Source organism: Plutella xylostella, chromosome 21 (assembly GCF_932276165.1).
Source record: "Plutella xylostella chromosome 21, ilPluXylo3.1, whole genome shotgun sequence".
NCBI lineage: Eukaryota > Metazoa > Arthropoda > Insecta > Lepidoptera > Plutellidae > Plutella > Plutella xylostella.
Window position 1 is genome coordinate 2951752 of NC_064001.1, and position 23237 is coordinate 2974988.

A 23237-nucleotide genomic window follows, 5' to 3' on the forward strand; every position below is an offset into this window, starting at 1 on the left:
TAAAAAATCAACTTTGTGTTTCTGCAGTTAGTTACTTTGTGTCATTAACACGTATTAAAGTAATTTAAATTATAATTAAAACAATCATATTTTTACATATGACATATATAGGGTGTTTAGGTGCAGGTTCCTAGGTAGAGGCCCCCCACTCCGAAAACCTTAGGCTACTCATAGGCCTCATATTATTTATCAGTTTTTCAGTCTACTTACCTTACTGGACGGTCCAATGGTGTAGTGGTTAGTGACCCTGACTGCTATGCCGAAGGTCCCGGGTTCGATGCCCGGCTGGGGCAGATATTTGTTGAAAGACAGATATTTGTACTCGGGTCTAGGGTGTTGATATTTGTATTTAGTATGTATCTATCTATATATTTGTGTAGATATATCAGCTGTCCGACACCCATAACACAGGTTCTGCCTAGCTTGGGGTCGGATGGCCGTGTGTGAAATGTCCCCACATATTTATTTATTTACTACTCTCTACCAACCTCTATTTCCTTAGGTTCGTCCTTCTTCGCTGCATCCGGTTTCATGATTTTTGGAGCAGGCAATTTATGTAAAGGTATCCAACTATACTATGAATTTGATTTACAGAAGTACTAATAAAATTCTTGCGGCCTTTGTATGAATATTACAAAATATGATGACTATATAAATTAACATAAGATATTTCTGGCAGACTGTGTATGACACTTGACGGCTTCCTTATTTTCTGGTTCTGTTGAAATAATTATTGTTCCCAAGGAGTTATTATTCTGAGAGCAGGTAACTACCATATTCTTTGATGATGGGCTTAGCTCTAGTGGAGATCTAGGGTTCTGGCTGCGGAACTTCTACTATATCGACAAGTGCCAACATTATTTGGGACTCGCGATCCCAGTAGGTACCTACTGACCTCTTTTGAGAGTTAATCGTGGGCGACCTACGCCATGTAGTATGTACCTAAAAGGTATCTAGGTATATAAATAGAATAGAATAGAATACTCTTTATTTTGCACCATTAAAGAAAACATTACAATTTCACAACTTATATAAAATAGTACAAAAAAGGCGGTACTTACTCGTAAGTATTGTAACCTATATGTATCGGTAAGACAACATTCCCATTGTCGCCCTTTGTCCCAGCCCCAAAACGCCCTTTAAAGGGCTTCGTCGAAACAATTATTAATTTCACTTTCAAAATTTGACTGTTAATTACTTTTTAATAAGTTGCCGTAACGCAATTAGCTGGTAAAGACCTCGCTGGGTGTCCTTCAACCCTTGATTTCGGTGTCACTTGCCAATTATTTTACCTGCCAGGAAATTTAATAGCTCTTATCAAAATAATAGGATTTCATTGATAAAAATGTACTTTGTCAACACCGGCACCGTAGCCCAGGCAGTAGCGAGCTTTCCGGAACTCGGGGCCTCGCGTTTGAATCTCACTCATGAGCACTTGAGTTGGTCTTGTGTCCAGTTGTTTATCCTAGTCATCGGATGTTCAGAATATTTGGCTAGACTCACTTACTCTCACTACCACATAAGAATGCAGTTTTTAAGGGCTATATGTTGGTAAAGTTATGTCTCTGATGATGACGAATACAAGATATACCCTTAGCTCTTACTATACCACGATGAAATATTTTAAATCGGTAGACCGTGGGTAGACCAGTCCAGCCATCAGTGGTCACGTTTCAGTAGATTTGGTTGGGTCACCGTAGCCGTGGCTCGTAGCCTCGTAGCATTATCGTAGCGCGCTACGACGTAGCGGCGTAGCTGCGTAGTCTGCCCGCCAAAGCTGAAAAGCACAAATTCGGCACACAAACGCAACTGTAATTTCTACACTTACTGCCTTCTTATGTCTTTATAAGACAACACATGCTGAGTCAAAGCCATGTGGTTGGCACAATACACACCACAATTATTCGACCAAGCTTTTATGTTATGTTACCTTACTGTTGTATTTTACATTAACTAGTATAACAGAACTATATTTATGCTGTTTTTTATTTATGATGTGTTGAAAGAAAATAAATTATAAGTTTATGTTATTATCGTAATCATCAGCCTGCAATCGTCTGTCGAGAGGGTTCGAGGGCGTCCAACGCTACGTTTGCCAGTTCGTGGTTTCCACTCGGGAACTTGTCTGTGTCTACGTCACTGGCTATCAGTTCTTCGGCATGTATTGTCAGCAAACTACCACTATAAAATGATTTTATTAAAGAGACCGCTCTAAATTTTATCTATTTATACAGGGTGTTGCAGAAATGGTATACTAAGCCGAAAAGTGGTGACTCAGGGGGTCATTCTGAACAACTTTTGTTCTACGAGTTTTCCGTAGAAACTTTGTTGGTTACCTACATGACTTTTTACTATGGATTACTGAGTTTTATAAACTGTTTAGGCAGTCATACTTTTAATTGTAGCGGGGCTCCACCGCGATATTTTCTTGAAAATTTAAATTTACTATTACGACTGTAGCCACCACTTTTTTATTACCATCTACCTAATGTAGCTACCCTTTTTATTCGAAAAGTTAATCTTTAAACTGTGCTTTGGGATTAATGAAGCACATTTAATGTTTCTTTTGTGTCTTTATAAATATGTATTGTAATGTAGATACTTATAGAGTTAGAGGAAATATATATTTTTTATAGAATGTCGAGATTATTAATTCAGGTGATTCAAATCAAATCAGAATATAATAGAATTAAGGTAGCAAATGCGAGATACAATATTATATTTGTATGTTGTATACATGTATAACATATTTATGTGCCATACAAACATTTCAAAAGTACTTATACAAATTATTGTATTTAATTACTTAATGGATGTCAGCCATAAAATCTAGAGGTAGATAATGTTCTAACCCGGGCAACAACAAATTAGAAGGGCTGTGAGATTGTCATTATAATCCATTCCATTTCGAAACCCTTTCGAGGACGCAGACGTATAATAACCCCGTAACCTATCGTAATAGTTTCATTACGGATTCTAAATTCCCAACGGCCGAAAGTTTCTTACTTCCATTAATTAAACAAGAAAACAGATCGCCTAGATAAAGGGCTATAAATCTAAATGATGAATAGGTGAGCTCAGCGGGGATTCCAATTGTAAATTGCTTATTTGTGCGTGTTGTAGTGGTGTACGCCGACAGATCTGTCGCGCCCGAATCATCCATTTTCCGTGTTATTTTCTTGTAATGAAAGCGGCTGCTATTGTGCCGACTGTTTAGTCGGTTACGTATATTAGGGCTGTGATGGCAGTTTATAATTTTGTTAATTAGAGTCAATCGTAAGGTAAGTGTTGCAAAAGTGGTATACTGAGTCGAAGCGGTGACTCTGGGATTCATTGTAAACGTCATTTTGGAACTTTACATTTTATGGAAATTGGAGAAAAAAATACAAATGATTAAAAGACAGGTGACCAAAGTCTTTACCACTTTTGCAACACTTGTATAATTTGACTTAATTATTAAATTTATTATTAGTGATGAATATATGAATTTAGGCGAGTATAATCATAATGATGTTTCGGGTCAGTACCGTATTTTAAGCTCCGCAGCTGTAACTGAGGTAAACCATTATATTAAGTCATTTAAATCATCATCATCATTAAATCATCATTGAAAAACAAATTTACATGCTTTAGGGGACTTTAGTATTATAAATCCCGAAAGAAATGTGTCTGGAAAATCTTGTACCTAAGTAGGCTAACTTCGAGTAAGTTAAGTTTATACTTGTTTTAAACACATTCCTACGTGAAATCCAATTCCTGCGGTAGACTGGCGCACATACCACATGCTAAGACGGTATAAAAGTCAGAGGATCTAACTTAACCTTTCAAATTCAAGAGCGAACTTGTAAGAAAAATCTGTATGAAAGTACGAGTACCTAGTGTCAGCTTGGAGGTTGGAGGGTTCTTCATAATTGGTTTCGATAAAATGTTTGTTAAGTATACCTGCTGTAAATAAATATAAATAATTATATACACACACGAGATACGAGAAATGAAGAAGATACAGTGACAATAACACCACTTTACCTACTCCTAAACGGAAATGGCTAGCTTCATTACGCTGTCTACAATATTTAAGTACCTACATTTAACAATGCATCAATATAACCAACTGAAAACGAAAATATTTCGATAAAATTATAAATTAAAATTGGGGTTATTTGGTGTCGACATTTTGTAGGTGGAACCTTTTCATTGCTCGTAAGTATAATATTACGTAGTGTAGGTTAAAGAATCCTAACTTGTAAGTTGGATTGTGGAACCCCAAAATCGGTTCGTTGGCCGCCTGGCGGTAACTAGTTTAGCACCCCCACAAGGGAGCCTAGATTGAGCTGGTATTCTTTAGACGTTCTCACTATTATCTAGAAATTCCTTAGTGTCTGGAGTTATATATACATTTGGAAAAAAATGTTAGTTTTGGGTTTTTGCGGGATTTTTGTCAAGGTTTTATCCGGTTATCAGGATAAACTCCTGTTTTTTATTCTTTTCGGTGACAACTACAAGAGCTGAACATGACATTGTCACCGTGTTAAAATATTGGATAGTCAGATTACTGACTGCCTGACCAGCATGCGCCAGATATACTAGCAATGGGTGATACGACCCTATTACCCTAAAACCCAAGTAGGACAGAAAATTGCTGTAAATAACCATACCAAATCTACAAAATAATCCCACAGTCTTAACACTTTTACTCTACAATTCCGCACTTCAATACGCGAAGTACTTACCAAAATTGGCTAGAATTGCAAACGTCGGGCCTTTCGCTAGATAACGCTGGCTGCACAGATACCGCCGGTTTAGGCGGACTTACTGCAGCATTAGAGCCTCGGAGGCCATATCTGGCGCGCGCACTGCCGCTTCCAACGCCGAACGATGCTGGCCCATCGTTGCAGCAATGTTGCATTCAACTTCACAGATGGCTTATTAAAATTATGTTTTACACATTTTATTTGAACTTTTTATTTTTTTAATGTTGGTGATACGACTGTTATGTTGTTAATCAATAAATAGAGCTTGCTAGTAGGTATCTAACGATAACATTCTATTACATTCAACTGTATTTTTTGACGGTGGGTCATTGTCATTATTGTTGACCCTACCTAATACACAATAGTATCCAACCTGAGTCAATTACATCATGTATTAGGTATGATATTATCTACCAACATGAGATTGCATGACTATACTACCAAACTTAATGCGTTACAGTGTAACAGTTACTCTAGGAAACAGTAACAAAACAAGTGAAACAAACGTGAGCACACTCGAACTGAATCCACTCATGAAAATGCAGCTGCATATTATTACCTCAATTCAGCTGCAAGCTGCAACTGCAAGTACCTACAGTACTCGTACAGTAAGTAGCTATATTGTTCAGTCCACTTCAGCTCAGCTGCAAGTCTCGACTAACAGATGGCGCCACTAGTACCGAAAAACGATTTATACAATTATGTGCGATTCTGTCTGAGCTGAGCTTTATGCAGCGCTGCCACGAGTATTACGACCACGAGCTGTCAATACCGATGGTGTCTTGTCCCAAGTCAAGTTCAACGGCGATGGTAGTATAAGTTCTTATACCAAACTGTGGGAAAGTATCTAACAATCTCGTAGTTATTTAAGGTCACAGCAGATATATTTAATATTTTAAAAATGGGTACATGGTATACAATGCAGTATTGTTTTTATTTTTGTTCCAATTAATATTTGATCCGAAGTTCTCTTAAAGTAATGCAAACTTACGGATTTCCGTTCGCAGCTTTTAGCGAGTTCATGCGACATAAAATGGGCACCTGAAATCCTCAAATAAAAGTTGAGCAAAAGTTTTCTTCAAGTATCTTTCGACCTGAATAGCACCATTACAGTCTAACGAGTCTTTTCATAATAAAACATTATAACAGACGAAAGAATTGAAACTAAAAAGAAATCATTAGTAGAGCAGTAACATTAAAAGTATTCAAGTCATTCGACTTTCAACGCGTCGGAATGTTTCGCTTAGTGAAAAAGAAAATTGAATTAAATTTCAGTTTTTATCGCCGAGTCCTTTGCGCTACAAAGAGATTATAAAAAAAACAGTTATTTGCCAGCAAAATGGAATGGAATTTCGCTGCGCTAACCTTAAAAGCCACTTTAAGTTGTATTTTAAACATCATAAAGCTTTTGTCTTTCATTGATATTGCATTTAATCCAGCGTTATTCTACGGAACTCATCCAAGTGCTTCCGGAAAACAACACTCCAGTGTGTGGATTAGGATCCAGGTGTTTAGTGGGTTACGTTGTAGGTTCCTCTGTAGCTCAGAATAATGACTAGACTGTAGGTACCGGGTCCACTTCCCGAATTAGGCTGATCTTTGTTCTCGGGTCTTGGAGGTGAATGAATGATGAATTGTGGTAAAATGCCGATCGTCGGCCATTCTAAGTTTGTTTATTAAGTTTTTAACACTCTATACAATTCAACACTAAGTATAACATTTCTAAGGGCCACTTGCACCAACATATTAAATCTAGATTTTGTGTTAAATCTCGATTTAGTGTCAAATTTTCTATGGAATGACGTTTCTTAAATCGACATTTGACACTAAATCTAGATTTAATATGTTGGTGCAAGGAGCCCTAAATACTTAAAAAAATACTCTCTTTCAAAAGACCTGGAACTAGGAGAGAAAAGAACTCGAAGGTCCATGGCAAAGGAGGTCGTTCGTATGTTTGGCTCGCGACGTATTATGTAAGTAATTAAGAGGAGCGCGTTCCTGAAGTGCATAGACTATAAAACACCAGCAGGATGTGTGTGCAGGCGGCCGATGTCGGTCGCAGCGCATTTGGCAATAAAATGGAATTAAGCAATTCGCGCCTTACTGTTAGAGATGTGACGAAAATGGAGGAAGCAATACGAGGAAAACATGCGGGGAAATCTCAAATTTACTGATGGTATATACATATATACCCTATAGAAGGATGTTGACGCATATGAACAGCACGGACGGTTGTTAATGTAATGTAGGATCAGTGACATCACTAGAAAAGTGATAGTGTGCTTAACAAACTCTTTTTTTTTTTGAAAATCCAACCAGAATTATAATATAACAAGTTATAATATAACAATGAAAAAGATCCTTAGCTTTTTTTATACCAGACCCAAAGAAGCAAAGGAGAAAATTCCAAAGAAGCATAAACTTAGGTACTAACCTAATATTTATACATTACTTAAATCATTTCTTAATTTTGGACACGATGTCTGTCCTTGACATCTTTAGTTTCTACAGAGGCGTTATGAAGAGCGACGGACTTTTATTGGCAATTCCTGTCGCGTTAGCGCTAAATCGAATAGCAGGTAATTTTATGGATTACTTTGCTGTGCTGTTTTTAATGCGGTTTGGCTAATGAGATTGTGGCTCAGTTGGTTAACTCGATCGGCCTTGGAATTAGACGTTTGGTGGACGGCTAGAGCAACGTTTTGTGAAATTATCTACTTAACATACATACATACACATACATACATATACTCACGCCTGTCTCCCACAGGGGTAGGCAGAGACTATGGATCTCCACGTGCCACGATCCAGACATACTTCTTTCGCTTCCTCAACATTCAATAGTCTCTTCATACACGCACGTCGGTTTCGGAAACTCCTAATTTGGCTCTTCTTGAGTATGTCGCCTATTTGGTCGACATACTTTCGCCTAGGACGTCCTCTACCGACACAACCATTCATCTCTGCACAGTAAATTTCTTTCGTCAGTCTTCTTTCATCCATCCTTTCAATGTGACCAAACCATCTCAACATTCCTTTTTCAATTTTGGTCACTACGTCTTCTTTTACTCCAACTCGCTCTCTTATAATACTATTCCTTATCCTATCATTCAGTTTTAGTCCACACATACTTCTTAGAGAGCGCATCTCAACAGCATTTACCCTACTTTCATTCTTCTTCTGCCAGACCCAGCTTTCACTTCCATACATTAGCGTAGGGACCAACACTCCCCCATGAACAGCCAAACGAGCCTTTTGAGACACGCTTTGACTCCTCATGAAAGAGTGCAAGGCCCCATTCACTTTATTTCCCGCTTTCACTCTTCTTTCAATATCCCCCTCACATTTCCCATCCCTCGAAAACAGACTACCCAAATATACAAACTCATTCACTTGCTCCACTCTTTCGTTCTCGATCGTGATCTCACATTCAGTTACCTCTTCATCTCTTTCAAACACCATCACTTTCGTCTTACTAACATTCACTTTCATTCCTTTCCTTTTAAAACTTTCATGCATGAGAGTTACTTGTTGTTGCAGCTGTTCTACCGACGATGCAAGTATGACTTGATCGTCAGCATACAGCAAGCACTTAAGAAGTAACTCTCCTATTCGTAAACCTCTTTCATCATCTTTCATATCCTTGAGACAACTATCCATAAACAGATTAAACAGCGAGGCGAAGCCACACATCCCTGTCTAACACCCCTGTGGATATCAAACCAGTCCGTGTAGGCTCCGTTTATCCTGACACAAGCGCTAGACTCCCTATAAAGGGACCCCAGTGCCCGCGTCAGGTGACTGTCCACTCCATAAACGGACAGTGTCTCCCATAAATCATTCCTCCTCACTCTATCATAAGCCTTTTCCAAATCTACGAAGGCACAAAAAACCTTTTGCTGCTTTGCAAGGACCTTTTCTGTGACGCTTCGTAGAGAAAAGACTTGATCCGTACATCCCATCCCCTTTCGAAAACCACCTTGCACATCCCAGATCTTTTCTTCCGTCTCTTTCACTACCCTTTCAATCAATATTTTTGCATACAATTTACCAACTATACTTAAGAGGCTGATGCCGCGGTAACTGTTGCAGGTCTGGAGCGAGCCTTTTCCTTTATACAAAGGAACTATGACCGCTCTGCACCAGTCGCGTGGCACCGTACCGCAACGCCAGCACTCATTGAAGAGTTGGTAAAGCTCACTTGCAGCCACTCCACCTCCCGCTCTTAGCATCTCTAAAGATACCCTATCATACCCGGCCGATTTACCAACTTTCATTCTTTTTAATGCTTCCATAATTTCTTTCATACTTATCTTGTTTTCCTCATCTACTATTCTTTCATTTTCTACCTCTACATCACTACTAGTCCTACAATCTGTGCATTCAAACAAACTTTCAAAATATTCCTTCCATCTTTTAAGAACTTTATTTTCATCTTTCAAAACATCTCCATTTTCATCCCTTATCACATCCAGATTTGTATTCTCTGACTTCCCTCGAGCCTTTCTTACCAACTTCCAGAACAATTTAATGTTCGCTCGAAAGTTGTCAGAGAATTTCCTGTCATATTCATCTTTTAATGCCTTCTTCTTTCTTTCAATCACTTCTTTTACTTTTTTCTTTAGCAGAACATACTTTTCTCGAATCTCTTTCATTTCATCGTCCATTCCCTGATTTCCTTGCATTCTGTTGTTGGCTTTTTTAGACAAATAATCCAACCATGCCATTTTCTTTTCATTCACTACGTTTTTGCATTCATCATCCCACCATGTAAGCTCCCTCTTACCACTCTTCTTTATTTTATTCACTCCACATACTTTCACCGCCGTATTTACTAAACTATCTTTCAAGCGCTTCCAATTTTCTTCTAAATCATTTTCATCTAAGACAATAGTGCTCTCTAAATTATCTTTCAAACTTCTTCTATACTCCTCACTTACTACATCATCTTGCAATTTTTCTACTTTGATACGCTCTAAATTTGTTGTTGATACTCGAGGTCGGTGTCGCCAATAATTAAACAGACCACGAATCCGGCTTTCAACCAGAAAATGGTCCGTTCCAACATTAACACCCCGATAGACTCGAGTATCAGCAACGTTTACGCGTAACCTTTCATCCACAATTACAAAGTCTATTATGCTCCTTTCATTCTGTCGTTGCCATGTATTCATATGTATCTCCTTGTGCCTGAACATAGAATTAGAAACTATAAGGTTTCTTTCTAAGCAAACATCCAGGAGATACCTGCCATTCTCATTCACTCTTACGTCACCAAACTTACCCAATACACTTTCATACCCATCACGCTGCACACCTACCCAACTATTAAAATCACCGAGCATAATAACCCTTTCATTCTCATCGCATTCATCCAACACTACATTCATACTTTTCCAAAACTCATCTATCTCCTGTGCAGACTTTGACGTGTCCGGGGCATAAACCCCCAGAACAAACAATCTCGTCAAACCTACTTTTAACCGGATCCAGATAAGTCTTGGGCTCACGCACTCGTATTCTTTCACACAATTATTCCAGCGTTCAGATAGGACAATCCCAACCCCTTGACAGCCATGCTCAGATTCAGGAACCCCTGACCAATAGGCTGTCAAGGTTCCGTGCGTGGTAATTCCCCTACCTTTCCGCTTGGACTCATTCACACATAGCAAATCCATTCCTCTTGTGTTAAACACCTCGCATACTTCATCTATCTTTCCATCCAGACCCCCACAAATATTCATCGTGGCTATGCGGGTCTCCACAGCCCACTTTTCGCTCCTCCGAGAGACACGGCGTGACGGGTTGCGAACCGCGTCGCCACCACCGGGTTGAACCATATTGAACCCTGTTCTCTTGGAGTGTAGTTATCGGTTTCACGGAACCATGAATGGTGTTCCGCTACTCACGGGAGGGGCCGGAGCACTGAGAGGCCGAAGCGTGAGGCTCACACGAGAGGGCTAACTACATCCCCCCCAAAAACTATCTACTTAATTGTATGTGTATAGAGATACCTATACGTTTGTCTACATACATCAGGGTTTATCCCCGAAATGATAAAGATCATGTCGATATTATAAAATAAAGAAGGCTTTTACTTGAAATTAATCATCATTCATCGCATTTTAGAAGCCAGAAAACAATTTTACCCGGGCAAGAAAAGAGCTAAGTATTTTCATGCCTTTTTACAGGCAATTTTCACCTAAGTACTTTCAGAGCATGAGTGATGAAAAGCTTATTTACAGTTTCCCACTGAATGTGCTCCGTACTGTCCATCGAATAATGTGAAATGGAGTCGCCATTCATACTCAATGTGTGAAGCGTTGCGCTGCGGAACCCTGCTTGCGGAACCCTGTGATTTCATAACGCGACACACAGAGAAGCATATCAATTACTCTGCGGGAGCAAGCGCTGACACTTTGTATTCTGTGATGGTTAAAACATGACTGTTTTGCGCGTCGCTGTTGTAGACTCATTTGTATAGTTAACAAAAGAGATATTTATTTAAACACTGCCGTTTCCGCCAGAAATGGCCGTTTTTAGAATTTTGGAATGAGCATGAAGAGGGCAGGAGCAGAAGTGGCAGTTTTGGAAAAAACGCTTTCAAACGGAAGTTATGTTTTTTTTAAAATTGGCGGCTATATTTGGCCTTACACTTGACAAGTATTAAGTAACGATATTCCTAAATTAAAAAAAACTACAAACAAAAAAACACGCACACCTGTTTCTCTCAGCCGAGAATTCAAACAAATGACGGCTAGCCTATAAATTAAAACGAGTTAAATCTACCTTAGGTCCATGGTAGCTGCGAACCGTGATAACGGGGTTTATACCCCGTACTTAGTAGTTCTCGCACTAAAATATACAAATTCCAGTGAGCTACTGCACTTGCGAAGTCCCGAGTGGATCAAGGATTAGCGAAACTCTCAGAGACAGTCGTATGATAAACTCAATTGTACGTAGTTTTGATTTAATTATATTACGAGTACTTAGTTGTAAAGGTACGGTGGGTACGGTATGTCAATTTATTTGAGTTTACATGAAAAGATACAGTTCGTTAGGAGAAAATTAGGAATCCCATAGTTATGAACTCATGATAATGATATCGATTCTGAAGGCAGAAATTTTAAATTTAGCGATGTCAAAACCTTAATTTCTTTATTTAAAATTCGACTCTATGATAGTTTCCGTAAATGTAATTTTATGGTAGCAAATTTTTTAGTTTGACAGCGTTAAAATTAGAATTTCTGCACTCAGAATCAACATCAATATTTACCTAATTATGGAATATTTTCGATGATATTGTAAAAACAATTTTCAATTCATTACTGAGCATAAATTCAAATTGATTATTCTTTAAAGACTCCTGGGATTCCAACTACACTATTTTACTGAAGTTTAGGAGCTTGGTATTGCAAAAGTGTCGTAAACAAATGATTTTAGACTATAAAGATTGAAAAATCATGAATAAAAGACTAAGAAACTGTTTGATTGTAGACGAAATTCCTACTTAATTATTGATAGTGCCTTATCCCACAGTATCCCCCACATATGTAGGTACATTACACGAGGCTTGTTAAAATAAAATAACATTGTACATATTTAGCTCAACTGTAACCAGATCTCCTAATAAAAGAGTGCCTCGGGGCAGCTAACACCAGATCAGCTGCAAAGCAAATAGGGTTAATACGACACGAGTGGAATTTTCATTCGTTGGGTATAATTGGCCGGGCGCGGTGGCTGGCAAATAGGCACACGGGTTACTTTTAAGGGTTAATATCGGACGGTTGTGGTTGGTATGCTTAGGACATATTTAAGAAATATATTCTTTTTTAGGGTTCCGTAGCCAAAATGGCAAAAACGGAACCCTTATAGTTTCGTCATGTCCGTCTGTCCGTCTGTCCGTCTGTCCGTCTGTCACAGCCGATTTACTCGGAAACTATAAGTACTACAGTGATGAAATTTGATGGGAATATGTGTTGTATGAACCGCTACAAAAATATGACACTAAATAGTAAAAAAAAGAATTGGGGGTGGGGCCCCCCATACATGTAACTGAGGGATGAAATTTTTTTTTTCGATGTACATACCCGTGTGGGGTATCAATGGAAAGGTCTTTTAAAATGATATAAAGTTTTTTAAAAAACATTTTTCTTAAAGTGAACGGTTTTTGAGATATCAGCTCTCAAAGTCGTAAAAAGTATGTCCCCCCCCCTCTATTTTTATAACTACGGGGTATAAAATTCTAAAAAAAATAGAGGTGATGCATGCTAATTAACTCTTTCAACGATTTTTGGTTTGATCAAAGTATCTCTTATAGTTTTTGAGATAGGTTGATTTAACTGTAATGTTTATTATATTTGCTGCTACGGAACCCTTTGTGCGCGAGCCCGACTCGCACTTGGCCGGTTTTTTAAATAAATAATTTGGCTATCTGTGGTTTATCTTAGAGGACTTTGTAATTTTACTAATAAATTAAACTGTAGGTGATAGTCGTGCAAACCATTTCATTTGTAGAGATTATACAGGGTGGCCCAAAGAGTGACGTCCAAAGGAAAATGTTTGATTCCTTAAGTCAAGGGGTAGCCAAATCACCCCCATGTATGTTCAGCAATTTTTAGTAGTTTAGGAGTTATGATTTTTTTTACTAATTTTCTACGCAAATCGACCTCAGTGGATCAATTATGTTTTATTATTTTTTTGGATAACTTTTTTACATATTTTTTTTATTTTTGTGTCATCCTCTTAAGTTGTTCTTTTAACCATAAAAGTTTCAGCTTCCTAGCTGTAATGTAAGTTAGTTATTTTTATATCGCAAGTTCAAATTATATCATCGAGCTAGACTGCTCTGAATTTCCAACTTGAAATTAAAAATTTAAATAGATATTCTCATGGTCCCCTATTAATTTTAAAAACTCCGCAAGGTTACAAAATAACATAAAAATAAAAATAAACTATTGCTTAATGGGGTATTATTTGCAGAAAACAGCCTTCAAAGGTACTTGGGTGGAAATTACCTAATTAGTAAATTGTTTCAGAAAGTTGAAAGATTCCTGTTATGTCATTACTAAGGACTAATTCAGTTAGAAAAAGTATCAAATTAAATCCATGTGTATTATTTGTTGTGGTTATATAGTTTGAGTTTCAACAAGCCATAGGTATCTATTCAAAAAACCGCGTAAGTATACATACAAATTTTATTTTATTTTACGTCCCCAAACAATGCGTGTACAACTGTACACTTAAACAGAACGCACATTAGTGATACAAGATGATCGTCATTAAATATTAAAGCCTTCTAATTGGTCCGCTCACTGAAAGCCACCGGAGAGTTGAACGAAATTACAGAATTAGTCGAAGCTAATTACGACATCAAAGTCGACCGCGCGTTTCATGAGAATGGGAGATTTTCTTTGACAGTTTAAAAGTTCCAAAATCGTCCGATAGATGGTATCCGCCCTGTCGTTTTTTATGAGCTGCATTTTTCTGAGGGAATGGAAGATGTCATAAATGGTACAAAGCTGTCTTAAACTAGTTAACAATTAATATTATGCATAATATAACAGGTAGTTTTCGCATATGGTTGAATTCACATCCATTAGGTTTTTGTATTGGCTGAAAGGACTGGAATCCATGCCGGCAAAAAAAAAATGCAGTGCTGTTGAGTATCAAGTTTTACTAGCGCCATCTATAATCGGTTTTTGCCTATGGTTGTTGTCTATGGTTGAAAATCTCCCATTAGTATAGAAGAGCCCCTAGTATAGCGCGCACGATACACTGTACTGTGATAAAAGTTTGTGTCTCACACGTATTCAAGACCACGCGATGTGAGCGAGCAGGATAGATAGAAGACGTTTGCTGTGTGCCATGCTACTCGTACTGAGGGACTTGCTTGCTAACGTATGTGTAGGTATTTGTATTTGGTATCCACTGTAGATGTAATTCATTGCAATAAGATGGAATTGACAAAGTTAACCAACAACTTTACTTTAACACAAAAGATCTTCCGGTGCTTAGGACTTCCAACGCTATTTAGAATAATTAAGTAATTATTCTAAGGGGGCGGGCTTATTATAATTTTTCGGTAAAGCCAAAACTCGCGTGTCTTTGCGATTGACAAGAAATTGCGATGATTCTAGGTAAATGATGTACTTACCAATGTTTTGACTAATACTATATAAATGCAAGTAAAATCAATGTGATGAAATGAAATGTTTTGAGCGGTTAATTTAATAATTAATGTCGTCGCTCGCGCACTTATCACTTTGTTTCACTTGTGTTTGTAAGTCTTTCGTTTTTTTTTTGTTTACTTAATGTTATTGTGCGTCACTACTAAAGAGGCCTCCACTGAAACACAGTGTCCAAGGGCGCTGCAATAGCTGAGTGGACGCCTTTTTGGCGGACAGCAAATTTATACGTAAGCTCTGTATTATGGTGTATATAATTAAGTTTGATTGCTGTCATTGTCAAATAAAGTTTTATCTTTCTTTCTTTCTTTCTTTCTAATTTCAACTTAAAAATTGCTGTGGTTAGATTGAGAATGATTGGTTTAAGGTGAACATAAATAAAAAAAAATAGGTCATATCAGAGTTATTTTCATATTGTTTGAAACGGCGATCGAATGGCGTAGTGGTTAGTGACCCTGACTACTGAGCCGAAGGTCCCGGGTTCGATTCCCGGTTGGGGCAGATATTTGTTTAAACACAGATATTTGTTCTCGAGTATTGGATGTGCCCGTAAAAATGACAATAGGCCCCTATTACATTGGGACTAACATAACACTCTGGCGAAAAGTGGGTGCAGCAATGCACCTCTGCCTACCCCGCAAGGGAGTACATTAGTACAAGGTGTGAGTTTTTGTTTTTGTTTTTTGAAACGGAAATAAACAAACAAGTTAAGTGTCTCATACAGGGACGTATCTGTTTACGATAGTCATAATCCTTTAAAATGTCCTAAACATCAATCGTAAAACAGCTATAGGTAATAAAGAACATTTACAGCGGAAAGCTTTCAGCCCGTAAATAATAAAAGTAATTTTAGATGAACATTACGGCTTTTAAGCGCATTCCCTTTATACGAAAAATATTCGAGACTTTCTTTGGAAGTTTTCATATTATGGAGTTAATCATTTTCTTTTTGTAGCACGCTGCTTCGGAGTACCATTATACCCATAATAATATCTAATAACACCTTCCTGAACGTTTTTCAATTTACTTAACTTCATATTTTTAGGCAATACTTACTTACTGAAAAAAATGAGTCGTTATAAGTATGAAACAAATAGATAATTTGAATACGTTTTCGTTTGTTCGACAATTTTATTTACATAATACTGTAATTCAGGTATGTAAGTTTGACAAGTTAAAGAACTGCAATAAAGGTACATATGAAGCTGACTGTACTAGCAGCACATGAGTGAATGATCAGCGCTTGGGAAAATGTTTAAAACTAACCCCGGGCCTGGAGGGTTACTCTATACCGACGAAAAACAAACAAACGAGAGCTGTCGTGCAATCGGCACTTTTAATACAACGAGATATAGTTGTGGCTCGCGTAGCGCGCTCTGTTAACTTAGTTTTTCGTCTTAGGGAGTGACCCCCTTGGGCCGGGCCCATGGTCGCCTGAATGAGAGATAACGACCATAGTTCGGTTATTTAGCACTAACGAGCCCATTCACCACCTCCGCGTCTCAAATGGAGATTTATGAAATAGAAAATGGCGGAAAACGCACGCCTCGACGTAATTTGTTGTAGACACGTGCGGGGATAATGATGTATTCCAGTTTTCAGCGGCTGGAATTATTTTGTTTCGCACGTTTCATTTATTTGACAACTCTAATTCACGTCAACATCGCTCTACGAAAATGTAAACGTATTTTGGGAACTGAAGGAAAGGCGGTCGGTAGCCATGCGATTCCTTAACTGTTTTAGAATTTCCTATACAGAAAAACCTTTATGTTCCAAAAATATGTTGCGTACGTTGTTTAAGGCTCTAGAAAACGCAAAAGGTCGTTTAAAAGGCCACATGCTTTACCACTCACCACTTAGCTGCCACCGCAGAAGCCTTTACACATAAAACACCATAGACAATTAATGCGGACGCCGGATAGCACCAAACACGATTAGGCTAAACCTAAAACGGCCGAACAAATAAACCCTATTAAATCCAAAATGATCTTTTCCACCGATCCATGACAATGGGAGAACAAAACACAAAACAGCCATTAGGAATGCGTCCTCGATACGAGCATTGCATCGCCATTACACCCGTATTGCCTCCCGATCTCTTTATGGAGGACCAGCGGAGGGCAGGGACGTATTCAGGGAGGGGCCTTTTATAAATGTCGACTGAAAGTGTGGAATTTAAGGATTAACCCTTAGGGCATCGCTACTACTTTTCATTGGTTTTCGTCCATCCATACAACATCCAACATCCATATTCATTGTGCCTAATTAAGAGTTAAAACGGTGTAGCGGCACCATAGCGCTGACTTAAATGGACAGTCGACTCTACAAGCGTGCTGTTGTTAAAGTAAATTTTTAATGGAGTCCGACAAGCTTGTAAGTTGCCCTTTATGGACCTAAAAAGAAGTAGACTTATGAAAGTGAAACAGAAACTAAAATAAGGGTCTCAGTTTACGAGTATTTAGAAAATACATTAGAATAATATAAAAGGAATTATCATTTATTTGTTTTATGTGTGTCTTATTTTATCCTATGTCAGCAGAAAAGCTAAGCCATAATATTCAGGTCACCTGTAAGCCTGAATGCGTCCCCCCTTAGTAAAGTAAACACATTTTTATCCGGACCCATGCTAATAAAATGCAAATTGGGACCTTCCGGATAACGATTTTGCAATTTTCAACAAATGTCTCATGCCATTGAATTTTATTTGATCACTTTAATTGTCCGTAATTCTTTTGGTTACGTTGTTTTTATGGATCATACCTTTTTTGGTCAGCAAATGGATGGTTATGAGTGGTTATTATTATTTCTCGTTAGCTATTGAAATCATGCAGCGTAGGTTTTGTTTTGTTCGAATTTATTAATAATTATTATTGTTTGTTGTATCTTTGAGTAGTATTTAAAGTTTATAGCCTTAAATTCACCATAGCAAAATCTTAATCATTACAAAGAGATAGCGGCTGGCTTGTTGGGCACTTTCGAGCCAGGAACGATACGAGGCGGCATCTTTGAGTAGTTAGACTAAGTTTGAGGCGAATACTTTGAATTTGTAAAATTTTATCTTTTAGTTCAGTTTTCATAATTTTATTTACAATTAGGTTAGGCTTCATTAGTTAAATGTTAATTTATATTATAACAAGAGATAGTTATAAAAATACAAAAAAAAAACATTGAACTATAACTAATCCGTCCATACTTAAATAAAATATAACCATGTAGGTAAGTAGGTACCTAATTGTTATGTATTACACTATCATTAGACGCAGATAGTTAACACAAACATTGTGACAATCTTGATGCTTGACCATTTAATAACTCATCATTTTGCTCTTGGGTTATACTTGACGTAGTAATTTACTTCCCATTATTATTATCACAAGCTACGAGAAGCAATTTGTGTAAGTATGATCTTCCTGTCATTTGCAAAAACCTCCCATGTTCGTATTATCACACCACAGATGTGTTTCCCCATACAGATCAGATGCAAGCCAGATATCAAACCAAACACTTGAGAGCTATCGGGGTATAGATCTTATCTAAACATGATATTTCGTTTCGGTATAAAAAGTGTTTTATAATACCCGAAATCTTTCGTCTGACTTTTAACTTCGTAAAAGAACAATGGGTTTTATGTGGGTGACATCTTTATTTCTTTTGTTCGCTACGGTCTACGGCAGCGACTTGCAGCGCCAGGATGCGAAGTTGGAACTGGAGGAATACATCAAAGAAGCGAGCCAGAAGATCAACCAGCAGTACAGACTACAGTACCATGTCGCAGCACCAGTAGGCTGGATCAATGACCCCAATGGCTTCAGCTACTACAAGGGGGAATACCATCTCTTTTACCAGTACTATCCATACGACAGCGTGTGGGGACCCATGCACTGGGGACATGTGGTCAGCAAAGACCTCGTCACGTGGGAACATCGCCCGACCGCACTGCTGCCTGATGAAGAATACTGCTTTTCAGGAAGTGCTGTGGTAGATGGTGATAAAATGATTTTGATGTACACCGCCCACATCGAGAAAGAAGGGTCACCCACTAATCAGAGTCAGTACCTCGCCTTCAGTGATGATGGTGTTAACTTCGAAAAGTTTGTCGGCAATCCAGTTATTCCTGCATCTCCAAACCATTCACCAGATTTCCGGGACCCTAAAGCGTGGAAACACGGGGACTACTGGTATGTGATTATTGGAAGCAAAACAGACGATGAGATTGGAACAGTTTTGCTGTACAGGTCCAAGAACATGATCGACTGGGAGTTTCTGACTATTCTCGCTGAGGCTACTAGCGACCTTGGTTACATGTGGGAGTGTCCAGATTTCTTCGAGTTAGGTGGAAAACATATACTTCTCATGTCACCTCAAGGGATAGAACCGCAAGGCGATCGATTCAAGAATTTGTATCAGACAGGATACATAGTGGGTCAGTTCGATTATGAAACATTTAATTTTACTCCAGAAACTGAATTCCAAGAGTTAGATTATGGACATGACTTTTATGCTGCCCAAACTACTGAATCCAATGACGGCAAGAGAATATTAATAGGGTGGTTCGGTATGTGGGAGACCGCGTTCCCCGAGGCTAAAGACGGCTGGGCAGGAGCTATGACCATCGCTAGAGAGCTGGAGCTCGACAGTAACAACCGCATTCTTATGAAACCTCTCACACAGCAAAACAGCCTTAGAGGAGAGAAAACTTTTGACGGTGATTTGAAAGAAAATCAAGTGTTGGAGCTGGAATCAGCATCTGAGGTGCTGATTGATATCGATTTGAGTAAAGAGATACATTTATTGTTGGAAGGCCGCAGCGGAGGAGGGAAGGCTTGGTTGAAATGGGACCCGGCGGTTGGTAAAGTGGTGGTGGAGAGGGAAGGCGACGACGTACGCCAGGTAAGGCTATTATAATATTAACTATTAAGTAGATAAAGTCCTTGGATTTCGTAAATCAAAAAGTACTTTTTTTTAAATTCTACAGTGATTTTTTTATTTTTTTAGGTAGAGTGGGCACCGGTATCTAACAAGGCGTGGCGGCTATTTCTGGACACCAGCTCCCTGGAGCTGTTCTGTGGAGACGGCGAGGCGGTGTTCAGCTCCCGGGTGTACCCGCTCGGCGGGTGGAACCTGACTAACTTGGGCTCTGAAGCACTGCAAACCACCGCATATGCATTGAACCGTGGTGTCCCAGTGTAAATATGTGATACATATTTTGAGATAGTTTGATACACAACTACGTAATACATTTCGATTTGTTTTATTTGTCATTTAGCCTTGCGGAACTCTTTATATTTCAATGATAAGACTGCGCTCACGGCACTTAACTTTTAATTCAATTTAGGGCGGATTTTTTAATAGCCTGATAAAAGTTATTGGCGGAATACTCGTAATTCTGACGCTGTCGCGTTTGCATGTTTGAATTAGACAGTGACCGAGACAATTTTATTCCTCAGCTAATATGTAAATCTGACTATTACTTAGCTCTTACCTAAAAGCGCTACGTTTGCTATAATAAATAAAACTTCCTGTTGAAGTTAATCATTGACATCCTCGAATGCTTTTGAAAAACTATTAAATTATGTTACTTTATTGGAAATGCGAACTATATTATTAATGTTATGAAATGAAATGAAAAGATTTTCATTTGAAAAATATTATCTGTTATTCGTGTAATATTAGATTAAAAATCTATTTTAATTTTACAGTAGTGTATCAATATAACTGTTAAGTGGATACTAAACAAAGCACTTGAGATAATAAATACTTATAGGTTGTTTACGAGTACAGCTCACACGGAGCTTAACCATTAATTATAGCTTGTATTGATTGTCTAAGCACTAGTTGTGAAATTACCATTGACGAGGCAACATGAAGCTACTCGTGGCTACTTCGCTCCTGCTGCTGCTAGTGACAGTCTACGGCAGCGAATCCCTCGCGCGCCAGAATGCGACCCTGGAGCAGTACATCATGGCTGAGAGCAAGAAAGTGAACCAGCGGTACAGACTGCAGTACCACGTCGCCGCGCCCGTGGGCTGGATCAATGACCCCAATGGCTTCAGCTACTACAAGGAGCAGTACCACCTCTTCTATCAGTACTACCCTTACGAAGCTAAGTGGGGACCCATGCACTGGGGACACGTCGTCAGCAAAGACCTCGTGACTTGGGAGTATCGTCCCACCGCTCTAGTGCCCGGCGAGGAACAATGCTTCTCAGGAAGTGCCGTAGAAGTCAACGGCTCCATGGTCTTGATGTACACCGCCCATGTTGTGAAGGAGGGGATGCCAGTCAACCAGAGCCAGTACCTCGCCTTCAGTGACGATGGTGTTAACTTCGAAAAGTTTGCCGGTAATCCAGTTATTCCTGCATCCCCGAACAATTCTCCAGATTTTCGTGATCCTAAGGCGTGGAAACACGGGGACTACTGGTATGTAATCATTGGAAGCAAGACTGATGATGAAATTGGAACAGTTTTGCTGTACAGGTCCAAGAATATGATCGACTGGGAGTTTCTGACTATTCTCGCTCAGGCAACTAGCGACCTTGGTTACATGTGGGAGTGTCCAGATTTCTTCGAGCTAGGTGGCAAACATATTCTACTCATGTCACCCCAAGGCATGGTAGCGCAGGGCGATAGGTTCAAGAATTTGTACCAAACTGGATACATTGTAGGACAATTTGACTACGAAACATTTAAGTTCACTCAAGAAACAGCTTTTCAAGAACTTGATTATGGACACGACTTTTATGCTGCCCAAACCATTGCATCCCCTGATGGTAAGCGAGTGTTAATAGGATGGTTCGGAATGTGGGAGACCGCGTTCCCCGAAGCCAAAGATGGCTGGGCGGGAGCTATGACCATCGCCAGAGAGCTGGTACTTGACAGTAACAACCATATCCTCATGAAACCACTCACAGCTCAAAGCAGTCTCAGAAACAGGGTATCGCTTCAGAGCAATTTGAAAGCCGATCAAGTGTTGGAGCTAGAGCCGGCATCAGAGGTTCTGATTGAAGCTGATTTGACTCAGAGTATTAACTTGCTTCTGGAGGGTCGCAGCGGGGGAGGGAAGGCTTGGTTGAAATGGGACCCGTCGGTTGGTAAAGTGGTGGTGGAGAGGGAGGGAGACGATATACGCCAGGTGGAGTGGGCGCCGGGGTCCAACAAGGCGTGGCGGCTGTTCCTGGACACCAGCTCTCTGGAGCTGTTTTGTGGAGACGGCGAGGTGGTCTTCAGCTCCAGGGTGTACCCTCTCGGCGGGTGGAAGCTCAGCAACCTCGGCACCCAGGCGGTCAACACCACCGCCTACGCTCTCAAACGGAGCGTACCGTCCTACAACTCAGCCATGGGCTCCAATTTAAAGATTTTCAATGTTTTGTGTTTAGTTTTGTTTGGTTACGCGCTGTATTAAGTTAATGTTAAAGAATATGTAACATGAATATGTTATTGTTTGACTAAGTAACTTTAAATTCTGAAAAACATAGATATAGGTGTACAAATTTAATTCTGAAAATTATTATAAATTCTGAATTTGACAATTACTTACGAGTATTAAATTGGTTTTTAATTAAATTGAGAATACACATTTTAATAATGATATACATGTGTTTGATTTTATATTCCTCATAATTATCTGAAAAAATATACCTAGGTAAGGTTAGGTAATTTTATCATTACATTTATTAAAACAAAGTAGGCAGTTAAACCGATTTATTTGCTATGAGTGAACAGAAAGTGCAATTTGGACGCAAATCGGGAATCGTTTCTTGTTTAACATACGATCGCTGGGAGCATGGAATTGCCTTTTGGCAAGAACTCTGTAGTTTTCATGGTAATCATGATCGAAATACGCAATAATGGAACAGATTAGGGGATATTCGTAGATATATAAGTAACCTGCTTTACATCGGACCTAACGGAGTAAATATCTAGGTAATTAATAAAAAGATAAAAACTGAATCCTTAAAGTAATGATATTACTTGTTGTTCGTCAAAATGTCCATTTTCAAGATCTTTATTTCGGAAACGCATGCTGCTATCGACTAGTTTAAATAATAAACATAATTCAATTTATTTCTAGCGTCCGGTCAACGTTTTTTTTCTTTTCGTAAAGTCTACTAAAGAATGTGCAAATGTTGAAATAAAATCAGCTTAAAGGGGTCACGAACGTCCTTGATATTGCAACAGTAAATAATAACTTTAGTTAAAGGCTCTTTTATTGGCACCCTTTCATTTTATGCCCCGATTATGTCATTTTTATGACCGACGGAATCCTATTTACGTATTTTTATTGACGATTTTATATGAAA

At 38.8% G+C, this 23237-nt stretch overlaps 2 protein-coding genes across 2 annotated transcripts; both read left to right on the forward strand.

The window, feature by feature from the left end:
• The first annotated feature begins 18439 nt into the window (after positions 1–18439).
• LOC125488447 (sucrose-6-phosphate hydrolase-like) lies at positions 18440–20177 on the forward strand. Its single transcript, XM_011557745.3, has 2 exons — positions 18440–19828; positions 19934–20177. Exons 1-2 carry the CDS (start codon positions 18557–18559, stop codon positions 20126–20128), a joined length of 1467 nt encoding a protein of 488 aa, XP_011556047.3. The 5' UTR covers positions 18440–18556; the 3' UTR covers positions 20129–20177.
• A 165-nt stretch (positions 20178–20342) lies between these two features.
• On the forward strand, positions 20343–22527 carry LOC105387071 (sucrose-6-phosphate hydrolase). Its single transcript, XM_048628721.1, has one exon. The coding sequence runs from the start codon at positions 20801–20803 to the stop codon at positions 22337–22339; it is 1539 nt and encodes a 512-aa protein (XP_048484678.1). The 5' UTR covers positions 20343–20800; the 3' UTR covers positions 22340–22527.
• The last annotated feature ends 710 nt before the right edge of the window (positions 22528–23237 follow it).

Bases quoted from the DNA above. Each gene is read 5' to 3' on its own strand.
- LOC125488447 (XM_011557745.3), top strand. From the start codon at position 18,557: ATGGGTTTTATGTGGGTGACATCTTTATTTCTTTTGTTCGCTACGGTC. The intron at 19,829-19,933 runs GTAAGGCTATTA...TTATTTTTTTAG, and splicing joins AAGGCGACGACGTACGCCAG to GTAGAGTGGGCACCGGTATC.
- LOC105387071 (XM_048628721.1), top strand. From the start codon at position 20,801: ATGAAGCTACTCGTGGCTACTTCGCTCCTGCTGCTGCTAGTGACAGTC.